This window comes from Lissotriton helveticus, chromosome 2_2 (genome assembly GCF_964261635.1).
Source record: "Lissotriton helveticus chromosome 2_2, aLisHel1.1, whole genome shotgun sequence".
Taxonomy (NCBI): Eukaryota; Metazoa; Chordata; class Amphibia; order Caudata; family Salamandridae; genus Lissotriton; species Lissotriton helveticus.
In genome coordinates, this window is record NC_136060.1 from 141,467,406 (window position 1) to 141,481,089 (window position 13,684).

Here is a 13,684-nt window from a genome sequence, read left to right on the forward strand (position 1 = left end):
ATCGCGCATGGCCACCGTGGGAGAGGTCTGCCTCGCAGGGCTAGACAGCCAGGCCAAGAGCGCCCCCGATTTATCACCCTCCGCCAGCGATCTCGTGAGGAAGGCCTTGTAATCAAAGCTGCGCAGCCGTTCAACCTCCACTGCCACCGCCTCTCTCGCGGCCGCCATCTGCTCCCGAAGTTCCGGCCTGCCGGGGCGCCTTATCTCCAGGTCACGAAGCGTCCGGTCCGCTTTGTCTAGGTCCCCCAATAGGACTCGGCGTACCCCCACTTTCTTAGCTATGCAGTAGCCCCTTATAACCACCTTGAAGGCGTCCCACTCGGTGGCCCTAGCCCCAGTCGATTCCTCATTTTCCACGAAATAGGTAGCGATCCTGTCCTCCAGTTCAGTCTTAAATACCTGATCGTCTAACAGCTCGGGCCGCAACCTCCACATCGGGACGCATGGGGCACTCGGGAGCCACCGAAGGTCGACCAGTAAAGGGTTGTGGTCGGATATAGTCCTTGTTAAGTACTCGGATCGCACAGCCGCGGACACCACGTCTACCGACCCCAACAGGGCATCCAGCCGCACGTGTAGCTCGTGCAGTCCAGAGAAATGGGAGTAGTCCCGGGTGTGTGGGTGTTGGGCGCGCCATACGTCGGTCAGTCCCCACTTTGTCTGCCAGTTTAACCTACCCTTAGCTACCCGGTGCGTGGGCGAATTCATCAGGGGAGGATGAGATCTATCGAGATCCACATCCACCACCGAATTGAAGTCGCCCCCAATCAAAAGCGGCCCCGTCATGTAGTGGGCCAGCGAACCCGAAAGCGTCTCGAGGAAGGCCAGTTGGTCCACGTTGGGCGCATAGATACTACAAATGTTCAGCTCTCTCCCCCCTAATTTACCCGCAATAGCAACAAACCTCCCCTCTGGGTCAATTGTATGTTTCGTCACCTGCAGGGGGACCCCAGCTCGCACCCAAATTAGCGCGCCCCTAGCATAAGCCGAATATGTGGTGTTAAATATCTGCCCCCTCCATCTACGTTGTAGGGCTAAACCCTCCGCCTTCGTGAGGTGCGTTTCCTGTAACAACGCGATCTGAACACCCCTACGCTTCAGGTATGCATGTATTTTGTGACGTCTGGACATGGTGTGCAGCCCGCGTACATTCCAAGTAATGCATTTCAGGTTGGATAGATCAGCCATTATCCCAGTGCATTCCAGCATGTCCCCCCGCAGCTCCCACAGATAGGAGAAAATACAATGATCGCATTGCACCGATGGTGACCCTCCCCCTTAACCAGAACAAACTAACCCCCAACCAGGACATCACCCCCCTCCCCCCCAGAACAGGACCCAGAGATTGCCCCTCAGTTCCCATCCAAACCATGTCCCAAAACTAGAAATCCAACCTGACGGTAGTCACCGCAGGTGTGCCTTAGGGGCAAAGGAGGGGGTCTAGCACCGACAGAGGGGCCCTCCCGCACTCAGGCCACCTAGTTGCGATCGAGCCATAAGATGAATGTACAAGTCCCGGGCTCATCCCCAACCCATGGTACAACCAGTCATTTAACAGTCTCAACAAGGGACGTGCAATTCTATATAGTACAGCACTCTCAGCTCCGTCAGGGACGACTCACCCAAGTTCACCCTCGGCCATCAAGCAGTTCCTCCGCCGTATTTGGGGTGACCACAGGGAGGGTTACACTATCAGTCTGAGAGTCCTCCGTGTCTGAGTGTTCTCCGCCACCTCCAGGCTCCGGTTCCTCGGTCACAGGTTCACCCTGGGAACCCGATATGCTGGATAGCATCTCGAGCACTCCCCGTCGTTCCGCCGTAGTCACCATCGTGGAAGGACGGCCAAAACCACCACGACAGTTGCGGACCCTCCCAGATCTCCGTGGCAGTCCCGCCTCTGAAGTAGCTTGGAAAGAAGAACCAGGACCATCCTTGCCAGCCCTATAAAGTTCCAGCCAGCTACACGCCTCATCGGGGGTGTCGAAGAATTTGGTCTTGCCATCAAGGATGATACGGAGCCGGGCCGGGAAGAGCAATGAATATTGAACACCCTCAGTGCGCAGTTCACGTTTAATCGCCAAGAAGGAGGTCCGCTGGCGCTGAGTCTCGTAGGTGTAGTCCGGAAATATATTCACCTTGCTGTTGTCCACCTGGTATGGCCCATTTTTCCTGGCGGTATTGAGGAGCAGGTCCCTGTCGCGGAAATGCAACAATCTCGCCACCACAGGGCGCGGCGGGCGTCCCTGTTGAGGTGGTCTGGACGGAACTCGGTGGGCCCGCTCCAGAGTGTAGAAGGAGGAAAGCCCCTCGGGCGCCACCTCCGCCCTGAGCCAGTTTTCCAGGTAGGACACCATGTCGCCATCTTCGACTTTTTCCGGCAGGCCCACCACGCGAATGTTGTTCCGTCTGTTGCGCCCCTCCGCTTCCTCCGCCCTCCGCTCCAGAACATCAATTCTTGTTAGTGCGTCCTTCATGACGACTGCCAGTGTCTTTTGCGCCGGTTCTAGGGTTCCAACCGAGTCCTCTACCTCCTTGACCCTGTCCGATAGCTTGCCATGGTCAGCTCTGAGTAAGCCCAAGCCCGTGACCACCTGGGCGATGTCTCGCTGGAGTGCTGACCTCGTGTCCGTAATGGCCGCCAAGATCTTGTCGAGTTGCCGCTGAAGACTCGGGTCAGTTGGCGTTTCCAGGTCCAGCTGGTCACTCTTGTCCGGCAGTTCCGTGTCGGAGGTGGCCTGCGCACTCCCCTTGGCGCCCCTCGGTTTACCCATGGTGGTCGCAAGTGTCAGCCTCAAGATAGGTTGGTATCCCAGACTAGGCGCCGGCCAGCACGCAGATGGCTCCCTGCTGGTTCACGACCTCGGGCCAGCCCCCGGCGCAAATCTCCAGCCAGTGTCTCACATCGCGTTCAGGAGCAGCATGGTCGTGTCCAGGCTCGGGTCTAGCAGTCTGTGGACCTCCTGACCGGGTCCCAACAGCCAGGATAAGGGGCTCAGCAGTAACCGATCTCCATAAACGCCGAGAGCGAGGTCTCGTCCACGTTCACGTGGTTCAGGGCTTTCTGCGTCCGTGTGCGTGATTGTCTGAGCCACGTCCTGACTTGGAAGGGTCAGGAGCTCGCCCTCGTTGAGGCAAAATGCAGGCGGGGAGGGGAGACGTTAGCGGCTTCCTCCGTTTCAAGCCACCTCCGCCGCCATCTTATTGCACAGGTCTCTCACTCCGGCTCGGCCGGCCCGCGCACCCCGACGGCCCACTCGGGCCCACCACGCTCCCCCCCACTGTTTTGCGGGCTGGATGCGGTCCGCAGGTCAGCAGCGGGCACAGGGTCGCCGGCAACAGAAATCAGGGCTCACCCCGGTCTAAATGGGGCACAGGAGGGCCCCCGTAGCCCCGACAATCCGCAGTGCCCCCGGGGGACCCGCCGGCAGGCCACCGCAATGTCTACAGGGCGCCCGGAGCCGCCGGTGATCCAGGCGGCCGGCTCCCGGTGCGCCCTGCCAGGAACAGGGGGCGGAAGCAGAGATCCAGCAAAGCCGCGACGGTCCGCAGGTCAGCAGCGGGCACAGGGACGCCGGCAACAGAAATCAGGGCTCACCCCGGTCTAAATGGGGCACAGGAGGGCCTCCGTAGCCCCGACAATCTGCAGTGCCCCCGGGGGACCCGCCGGCAGGCCACCGCAATGTCTACAGGGCGCCCGGAGCCGCCGGTGATCCAGGCGGCCGGCTCCCGGTGCGCCCTGCCAGGAACAGGGGGCGGAAGCAGAGATCCAGCAAAGGCGCGACCACCGAGGGCCGCCGGGCACTCTAGAACCTCCGGGCCGGAGCGGGCGCCATGTTGGATTCGGCGCCGCTCACCCCCGTCCGCTCAGCCAGAGGCCGATCCTGTATCCCTCGCGTCGCCGCAGCTCTCCACTCGCGGCACCCCGCGGAGCGCCCTCGGTCAGATCCCCGGTGTGGGGTTGGGGAGCCCTTGGAGCCGTTTATGCAGGATGGATTCGGCTCGATCGCGGAGCCGAGCACTCAGGTGACCTCCACCATCGGCGCCTTAGCCACGCCCCTTGAGAATCGCAACATTATGTGAGCCTTGAGTGAATCCAGCATGAAATACCTGATCATACCCTTGGTGTGCTAGGAATGGACAGTGATAACCTAGGAGGTGAGTTTCCTGCAGCATCTGGACGTTAAGGTGGGATCTCTGTGAATACTTCTGGACTGCAGTATGCTTCACACGGTCTAAGAGCCCATTGACATTCCGTGAGAGGATATGAAGGGGTTCCAGATCAAAGTGAGGCCAGGTCATGATTGCTATTGATGGAGAAAACAGGTCCATCTATCTGGGATGTACGCAGGCCACTGATCGTCGGTCCCCAGACCCTTGAGCAGTGGCGTTCAATACGTTTCCTGTGTTAGCAACATTAATAAAAATATGTACATTCCAGCTGTGTTCCTTACAGCCACTCCACGGCATCCCCCCCCCCCCCATCTAATTAAGTCATGTCTGGTGGCGCTGTCGGTGCTCACATGGGTCAGTGGCCCCAATGTCCCCAGATTTTTTCAAATCTCTATCGGCATCCTCTCCCCTTATACACCTCCGGTTCCACAATCTTGCAGTGGTGCAAGCCTATGTCCCAGTCTTTGTGCTTGGGAGGTTAATCTCACTACCCCATTTCTGAGAGATGTTCCTCTTTGCAGATTTATGTATGTATGTATGTATAGGCGTTTTTATATAGCGCTGACACTGTCACCCAACGGGCATCCTGGCGCTTGGACTGTTATGACACTGAGCATGATGTTACCAGCTTCCTTCTGTTTACATTGTTCTGGGGAACAGATGGGTCTTTAATGCTTTTTTAAAAGAGGAGAATTCTTCCTGGCCCCTGAGGCCTAACGGAAGAGAATTCCACAGCCGCGCTGCGGTAATCCTAAAGGACCGACCACCCATCCGGGACCGCAGAAACTTAGGTACTACCACCAGGTGAGCCAAAGCCGACCGAAGTGGTCTTGAGGGGATGTACCATGAGAAGAGATCCTGCGGATTTACTAGAAGTTTCTGATTTCGCGACCTCTGTAGGCCCCCATATGCCGAGTATTGCGAGTCCAGTGGCCTCCACCTACGAGTTTCGTACTCCCTCTGAAAAGACCTGCAGACGTGGACAGTCCCAAAGTGTGTGCAGCAGTGTCTTCCATCTCTGAGACAGTGCTCACTCTCTGCCTTGCCAATTCTCTCCGCAGGGAAGCTCAATGCTGTCTGCCAATCTTCGTCCTCTTTCCCCCACCAGGTCTTGCCACTTTTTCCGCAATCTTAGCAGGGTGTTTTGTGTGTTCTGCATTATGGTGCCATATGTCAATGAAATAAGTTTGATGTTCACTTTCCCAACTAGCAGTCTTTCTTCCAATGAGGAGGCTTTCTGGGTCTCCTCTAGTGAGACTCATTCCCTGAGGGCATTTCGCAATTGGCAGTAACGTAGCCATTGCGACTCTGGCATCTGATATTCTGTCCTCAAATAGTCAAAAGACATCATTCAATTGGCGTCCCAGACATCTGCCAATGTGGAGAGTCCAATGTTATCCTGTCCCTGGAATCCTGTCAATGTCGCTACCACCCGCAGTCAAGTCCCCTCCCACAGTGATGTTGTCGTTGTTAGTCTAGTGCCCCAGCCCATTTCCCTAGTCAACGTCTTTCAAATGTCTACTACTATCTTAGTTGCAGGTCCACCTTGGTGGCCAATGCACCCCCGTACAATGTTTGCAGGTAACTCTTTCTACCTATTCCTTTTCTGTCCTAATGAAATGTGGGATCTTCCCAATCCACGTAGACCCAGTCATTGATTACTCCTACCTGTGCTGCCTCATAATATTTCCGGATACATGGTAAGGCAATGCCTCACTCATATTTGGACCTTTGGAGAACCTTTAAAGCGATGTGGGGTTGTCTCCCCGCCCAAAGGAGTGCGCGTACTAGGGCATCTATTTTCACAGCCGTGCGTCCAGGATCCTATATGGGCCGTTCAGGAGGATGTACAGCAGTCTGGGAAGGGCCACCATCTTGAACAGTGCAGCTCTTTCCTTCAACAATAGGGGCAACCTATGCCAATGTTTGACATCCCATGCTAGGCCCTGGAGCATGGGCGTCCGATTCCCTTCATAGTGCGCCTTAGGGTAATGTGTTATCCAAATCTCTAGGTATTTAAATATCTGTTCTAGCTGTAGGGGTAATTTCCCATCCTTGGTCCAGTGGCCTAATGGGAACAGCAGGGACTTCTCCCAATTGATGGCGAAACCGGTATGTCTACCAAAAGTAAAAAAGATGTCCCCCAGTCTTGCCAGTGTGTGTTCCAGTCTTTAAATACAGCAGAATATCATCTGCATATGGGGATATGTACTCTTCCCATCCTGTGCCACCTGGCCACCCCCAGACTTGTGCATCAGTCCACACCCTTGCAGCTAGGGTTTCTGTCACCAATGCAAATAGCATCGCCGATAGTGGGCATCACTGCCAATAGTGGGCATCCCTGCCTCGTGCCTCTCTGCACCCAAAATTCCCTGCATGTGTGTCCCTTCACTTTTATCCTAGCTTTTGGTCGATCATATAGCAGTCTAACCCACTTGATGTACTTTGGTCAAAAGCCCATCCTGGCCAGGACTTCAAAGAGTTACGGCCATTCCACAAAGTCAAAGGCCTATTAGCGTTGAGTGAGGTAATGACGCGTTCCTCGTTCAGGGATTCCACTTCTGCCAGATTGTTATGAAGCCTGCTCAGGTTCAGCCTGGTGGATCGTCCTAGCATGAACCCTGCTTGGTCTGGGTGTACTAAATCCACTATCACTCCCCTTAGCGTCACTGGAAGAACCTTTGCCAGGATTTTAACATCGGTATTAAGTAGAGAGATCGGCTGGTAGTATTCCCACTGATTGTGGGGTTTCCCTGCCTTCGGGTTCAGAATGACTATTGTCATCTGCAATCCTCCGGCAGCTCCTCCGCCTCGAATGCAGCATATAGGCAGCATGGAAAGGCTCCCCCGTTCTCCTTGCCCGCTTCCGAAACAATTTGCTCTGCCGTTTTCCTGGCCAAGCTATTCTTCTTAATGGGGAATTTTTTGTAATATATTAATACAATTAAGCTTATACATTGCCCATAATAAATGCAACTTTGTGAGCACTTTTGTTTCAAAGTGATGTAAGAGTTTTAACTGCATACGGTATTCTTAGTATGAACACATAAAATGAATAGAGGGCAACATCCCTCGTGTAATTCTGGTGATAGCATATGCATATGCCTAATAATGGGATTTATACACCTCCTTTTGTAATCCCCTGAACCCGAGTAACCAGTGACATGGTTGATTTTACAAGATACCTTTGCTTTGTAGCACGCAGGACAAAGAAAATGATGACAAAAATTGCAGCAGTATAAGAGGTTAGGTGCTATTTGTCAGTCATTGTTTAAACTCACATCAAATAAGAAAAAAAGGAAGAACACTTTAGTTGCCTCTTCAGTTTACCAGCTGACCCCCATCGGATTTTCATAGGGTGCTGCAGCACGTTTAGTTCTAGTGCCACTCTGGACACTAGTGGAAAACCACACTATGCACTCCTCTATGCTTAAATAGCACTGTCTGTCACTGAACCGCATCAAGTGTTTCTATTAAAATGCTGGTACATTTCTCTGTATCAAATGTCTAAACTTCATAAACATTCTATTCTATTCACAAATTTAAGAGACCCAATCCTTTCATGGTAGACCGAATCCCCTTGGCAAAGTACAATATATTATTACCACCTTCATGTTTCTCTGTGCTTGTTCTTTCTTTATGAACCTGACATTTTCGTATATTATTAGTTTAAAGTGCTGGTGGGAAAACAAGCTAGCCCAGAGAGAGTGGCGTATGCACTGCAGACGTTAGTTGTGCGCTTCGAAATGTTTTATATTGACTTGTATTCTGGCTACAAATATACTTCTGAAAACCAGGCACGGTACAATTATAGTTTGCATTTCAGTTGGCTTTTATTTGGAAATAAAACACCTCTTTGGCAAAAGAGTTTACAGATTGTGGCAAAAAGAATATATTTTTTTGTGTGTCATCCACTGCAAGTCGTGATTAATGCATTGTTTTATTTCATCAGATGAGATGACATCTCAGAAAAAGTTTGATGAAATCCGAAAGGCGAATCAAGCCGCAGTCAAAAAGTTTGCGGGAGATCATTACAGCTCTTCGTCCGAAGATGAAGGCGATGAAGAAACTGAAGGAAAGCATGGAAAGATACTGGATCGCACGTTTACAACCTACACCAACCAAACAGGTTGCATATAAAAACCAGGGGGGGGGAATGTGTGTGTGCCTGCCTGCGCATTTGCCTGCACTGTCAATAAGTGTGATTGCAGAGATGTAGTTAAACCTGGGAAAAAGGAGGTCTAAAGGGCCCATCAATCAAGAGTCCATAAGAGGCGTGCGTAGAGCAGCTATGTAGGTCCTCAAGGGGGGTGCTGCAAGACAACAGATGATTGTCTGGAAGAAGCATTGTCAGTGAGGCAATGTTATTACAGATAGAGAACAGAATGACTTATGCCATGCAATACATACCTCACGTCCCCTAAGTCACAGAGCATGGTGCTGTCAACCCTCCAAACGTTGACTCAAAAGATCACTTGCATCTACTCTAAAAAAAGTTGTAAAAAACTTTTTCTGATCATTTTAATTTTTCTTCAGCTTTTGCTAAAAATAGTATATTGCACTAAGACAGTATGAAACTGCAAGTGAATATATATCTAGCAAACCCTGAAAATCATTTGAAACAGGTTGATAATTCCATCTGGTAAGTCTCCAGCTGCCAGTCATGTTCTTGGATAAATATGTATAGGAGGCACTTCTTTAAAGTATCATCTTTTGGTTTTCTTATAAGGTGCTCAATTAACCCAGTAGGGTACCTGACCATCCAAGGAGAAAGACAGAGCCGATTCATGAACAAGATGAGAAAGAGTTTATTGATTCTTAAAGTCTTGAGATTATTTGCTTGTCAGAGGGGTTGATCCATGTTAATTTGAATATTTAACTGAGGAAAAAGCTTCAGTTTGTTTTTAACAGTCATAATTGCATCATTTTATACCCCAGGCACTTCACTCTGTACTTTGAACCCTGTAGTTTTACTCCTACCACCAAATCCATAACACCATACCCGTAACCCCATAAACCTTAAATCTGTATACCTAACCTCTAAACCCTAAGCCCTGACCCTCTTTACCTCGAAACCTTAATCATACACCCCAAACCAGTATCCTTTAATCCTATCACATAAACTAGTTACTAATAACCGTATACCTCTAAACCCTGTACATTTAACCCCTGTAAGCTTAACCACAGTACCATTAACCCCTATTCCCTTAACCCCTATTCCCAGGACATGCTTCCTTCCACTATACACCAGTCGGACATTATCTGATGCTTTTTTACCATCGCTGAATGTGCCTGGAAACATGTTTAGAGAGCTGTGTCCTGGTCTGTGAGGCATCTAGAACAAGCATTTGCAATCCAATAGATCTCGCATTTACGAGAATTTGTGTTTGGCATTGTAAATGACAATAGCTTAAACTCTCGCAATTGCGAGAACTTTTGCATTGCAAATACTTTTTCTGTAAAAGCACCCTATGCCGCGCTTTCACATTAATGAAGGCAGCGCCCCTTTCTTTAGACACGGCTCGTATAAAGAAAGGGGCGCGGCCTCCATTACCGGGCAAGTGCAACATGGGACGCTTCTACACAAAACAAAAAAAGGTGAATAAATAAGGAAATAAAACTCGTGGCAGCGTTTAGCAGTGCTGATAAAACAAAGATGCGGCGTTAGGCAGGTGAAAACCATTTAAAGAAATAGTGCTCGGAGGCTGGAATTGAAGCCTGCTGAGTAACAACACAAGTAAGAGGGCGGGTCCTTATGGGAGGTTACAAGATGAGACCAGGAAGTACTAAGGAGGGACTACTAAGCTATAGACCAATGAAAAGCCACTGTTTACAAAGGACAATGGCACAAGCTTATGGACAGAGAGTGGGCGGAGCTTCAATTCCATACCTGAATACCGCATGCCTCATAGAGCAGCGCATGCGCTCCCCAGCTCAACCTAAAAATAAAAACAAAGAAAGCGTGCCAGGAACCAAGTATCAGAGAGAGACTCGTGTTGCTTTCTAATAGGAAATGCAGAGCAAGAGATAGTGAGGAAGAGGACTCTTGGGTTGTAATGCAAGTCTGCCATTCTTGGTCATAAACTGGGAGCCAGGACATAATGACAGTGAATCAGGGAGGAGGGGTAGTAATGGATGAAGGGAGGGACCCGCATAGATCTGAGAATGCAGGGTATGAAAAGGCAGTAGTTCATAGGGGGAAAACCAGGATTCACTATGAACAACCTGGCCATGATGAGCCTCCGAGGGTTGGGGATCGTTATATTTGTTCATTAGGTGTGCAAATGTATTATACTATTTTAATATGGTTTTATATTACACTAGCTTACCCGTCGTGCGTTGCTGCGATCTCAGAAGAAAGGAAATTCAAGGAAACTCATTATGATAACGTCTAATGTACATTGTGTCATTTTTATTGAAACATTCATTTTAATATGGAAAACATTTCAAAGTGTCATTTTAATTCTATTTATTTATTCGAGTGCTTGTGGATACACAAAATTTTTAGTTTTTCCGTCTGGTGCGTACATGAATAAATCAGAAGGTTTTCCGACGCGTGAGCTGGCCACATACAGTTGTCCATGTTAGAAGCACAGATTCTCCAAATGTAGTCCACACACTTGCAGCGATTGTCCTTGTACTTTGTTGATGGTCATTGCAAAAGCGAGTCGTAACGGAAACTGTAAACGTTTGAATTCAAAAGGCATATCTGTTGGGATCATTGGAATACGTGGCAACAGTACATCTTCCCCCTTGAATTTCCCATTCAAAATTGTAGCTTTGATGACATTGTTCATCATCTTTTTCACCGAAAGTCTTGTACCGTTGCAAAGTCGTGGTGGATTGATGTTTCGGAGAAGAATGATCGGCACGCCAATTTTCAATGTTAAAATGTGCGGTGGCATACCTGGCAAATCCAGTGAATTCAAGAATTCCGTTGGGTAATTGTCAACTTTGTCTTGATTCATCACAGTATCGATGGACTTATACGTTGTCGCTTCGCCTGGTAATCCGTAAATGGAAAAATCAGTATTCGAAAGATTATGAGGGCCCTGGGGGGCCGATTTTTAAAAAACAATTATGTCAGAAACCTTCGCGGGAGTGTACTCAACAACTTCCCAAAGTTTCATGGCGATCGGATGAATGGTGTAGTAATGCATAAAGGACAAACAGACAGACAGACATACATTCGTTTTTATATATATATAGATAACCTTGAATATTCTTAGCAAAATCTGCAGGCAAATAGGGGTTTGAATACCGAATGATGTTTTGGTACATCTGAAGCATGCTGCAGCGAGGGATTAGGCATCAACCTATGACTGTATATATGCCTCCTAATGGTTGTGTTGCTGGTTGTGATAACAAATAACAAGAAGACTCTAAATAGAATACATATTTTTGTAAACACAGTGTTCCTTTTTGATTGAAGACCTGGACTGCAGCTTATGTGCAGGCATGTACACACAAATACATTACATGATAATAGGAATGCCGATAGACAGAGTGAATGCTGTCATGTAAACTTGCATAGTGAGCACTGTTGTGTATATTCAGAGAAAGTTAATATGTTCCAGTCACAGGTAAGGGGATTGTATCACAGATGCGGAAATGGAAACAAAACTGCTTTAAATTCACTGGCACAATGAACGCTAAAGCTCGCTACCCAGTGAAAGCATGGCGTCGCCTTGAACAAATTCTGGCACACAAGTGATACTGGGAGCACTGGGTGATAACCAGTAGTGCTGTGTGTTTTATTAGACAGGATCAACAGTGAGCATTACTTTCATATTATGTAGTACTACATCATGTTGGGCAGAGCTGTATGATACCAAATAGCATTGTAATTTTGAGCAGTCACATGTAGTTTACAACGGCAGCAGTTTATGCTGCACAGCACTGTTGGCACAAGACAGCATTGTTTCTTTTTGAGAGGAACCACATCATATTGGACATCGTTGTGCAATATTCTCTGTTGTAAAGTTGTAATGGGCAGAACTTAGTGACATCAAAAAGCAATATGAAATGGAAGGGTTCTCCTTTTAGTAAATTATGGCCATTCACAGTTTGAAAGGTGAAAAGTAGTTGTGAAAATCTTTCATTGAAGTCCATCATCACCTTTCAACAGAGTTTTTGCACTCTGAAAATAGTTGCAGTTAAAAATTGAAGAGTGTAATTTGCCTTAATGCATTCGTTTCATGTATTGTGCGTTAGAGTCACTGTTTACTGTTATCACCATCATCGTCATTTCTCTTCCCTTTATTTAGTTATAAATTATTGCCATGCCACTGTCTTTTCCTCTTTTGTGATCTTCTCTTCTTCGACCATCCTACAGGTGTCTGCTCATAAAGCCTGTCCATAACTCTTTCTGTTTTTTTTTTTTTCTTTGTCTGCTGCCTTGCAGATAATTGTTACGGGTGAATCAAGGCATCCACTATGCCTGTGGCAATATATATGTGTGCATGAAACATAACCAGAAGCGTCCTGATCAAATTCACATTTGCAAGTGTACATTTGTGTACATAGTCCTCTAAAAACATCAGTTGAGAGGACGTAATGATTTGCACAAAACCTACAAACCAGTGAAATTTGTCACAACAGGCCCGCACAATCCCGCAATCCCGCAGAAAATAAAACAGATAGTTGCGTTCCTTCTACCCCTCCGACCGACGAGGTGAAGGAGAGCTGTTGCACCACTTGAAAGAGCTCTTTAAATGATGTGGCTGAATTCATTGTGTTGGTACAAAATATAGATTTTTCCTCTTCAAGAGCTGTTTTGAGTTCCCTAATCCTACTCCTATGAGCAATTTTCTCTTGCTCATCATAAGTCTTCCTCCATATTAGCTCCTGATGGCAATAGGCCTGTGTAGGAGCTTTCAGCCTTTCGTTAATCCATGGGGCCATGGGCAAATTCATCCTTAACTTAATCTCCCGAATGGGGGCTACCCTATCGGCAGCGTTTTCAGCCAGTTCGCAAAGGCCTCTGCACCCTTATCTACATTGTGTCTCCAAGGGAAAATTATATTAGGAATTCGACAAAGCTTCTTCAGGTACCCCCATCTAGTTTCTCCTACCTACCTTGGCATTGGCTGAAAGATGTTTCAAAAGCGAATGCAGCAGTGTAAATGAAAATAGCACCGCTCCATGGTCTGACCAACTAAGAGGGGACATGAACTGGAATGTTACTCTAGGATCATTCGTAAATATACTGGCTAAGATATGTCCTGCCTCATGGTTGGGTGCTGTAACCAACTGGGACCCCCCCATACCACCAAGGGTCTCCTTCAGAGCCACAGATAGTCAGTCAACTCTTTACCAAATAGGATTCTATGAGATTCACAATCTCATTTGGAAAGGTCGATCTAGAACCAGGAGGTCTATAAACCAACATCCCAGTAAATGAGCTAGTTTCAGATACTTTAAACTTAAAATAAAAGGCTTCTAAAGAGTTAGTGCTAAGATCAGCAGGGTGCACAAGTCCTCAGGTGAGGGTACAGTGGCATGAGTCCTGTAC

General features: G+C 48.4%; 1 protein-coding gene across 1 annotated transcript in view; it reads left to right on the forward strand.

The window, feature by feature from the left end:
- NFXL1 (nuclear transcription factor, X-box binding like 1) overlaps window positions 1-13,684 on the forward strand; it is a 624,964-nt gene that overhangs the window by 23,594 nt on the left and 587,686 nt on the right. Inside the window, exon 3 of the mRNA XM_078678225.1 lies at window positions 8,123-8,299. Coding sequence (XP_078534351.1) covers window positions 8,123-8,299 — 177 coding nt within the window. The remainder of the gene's footprint in view (window positions 1-8,122; window positions 8,300-13,684) is intronic.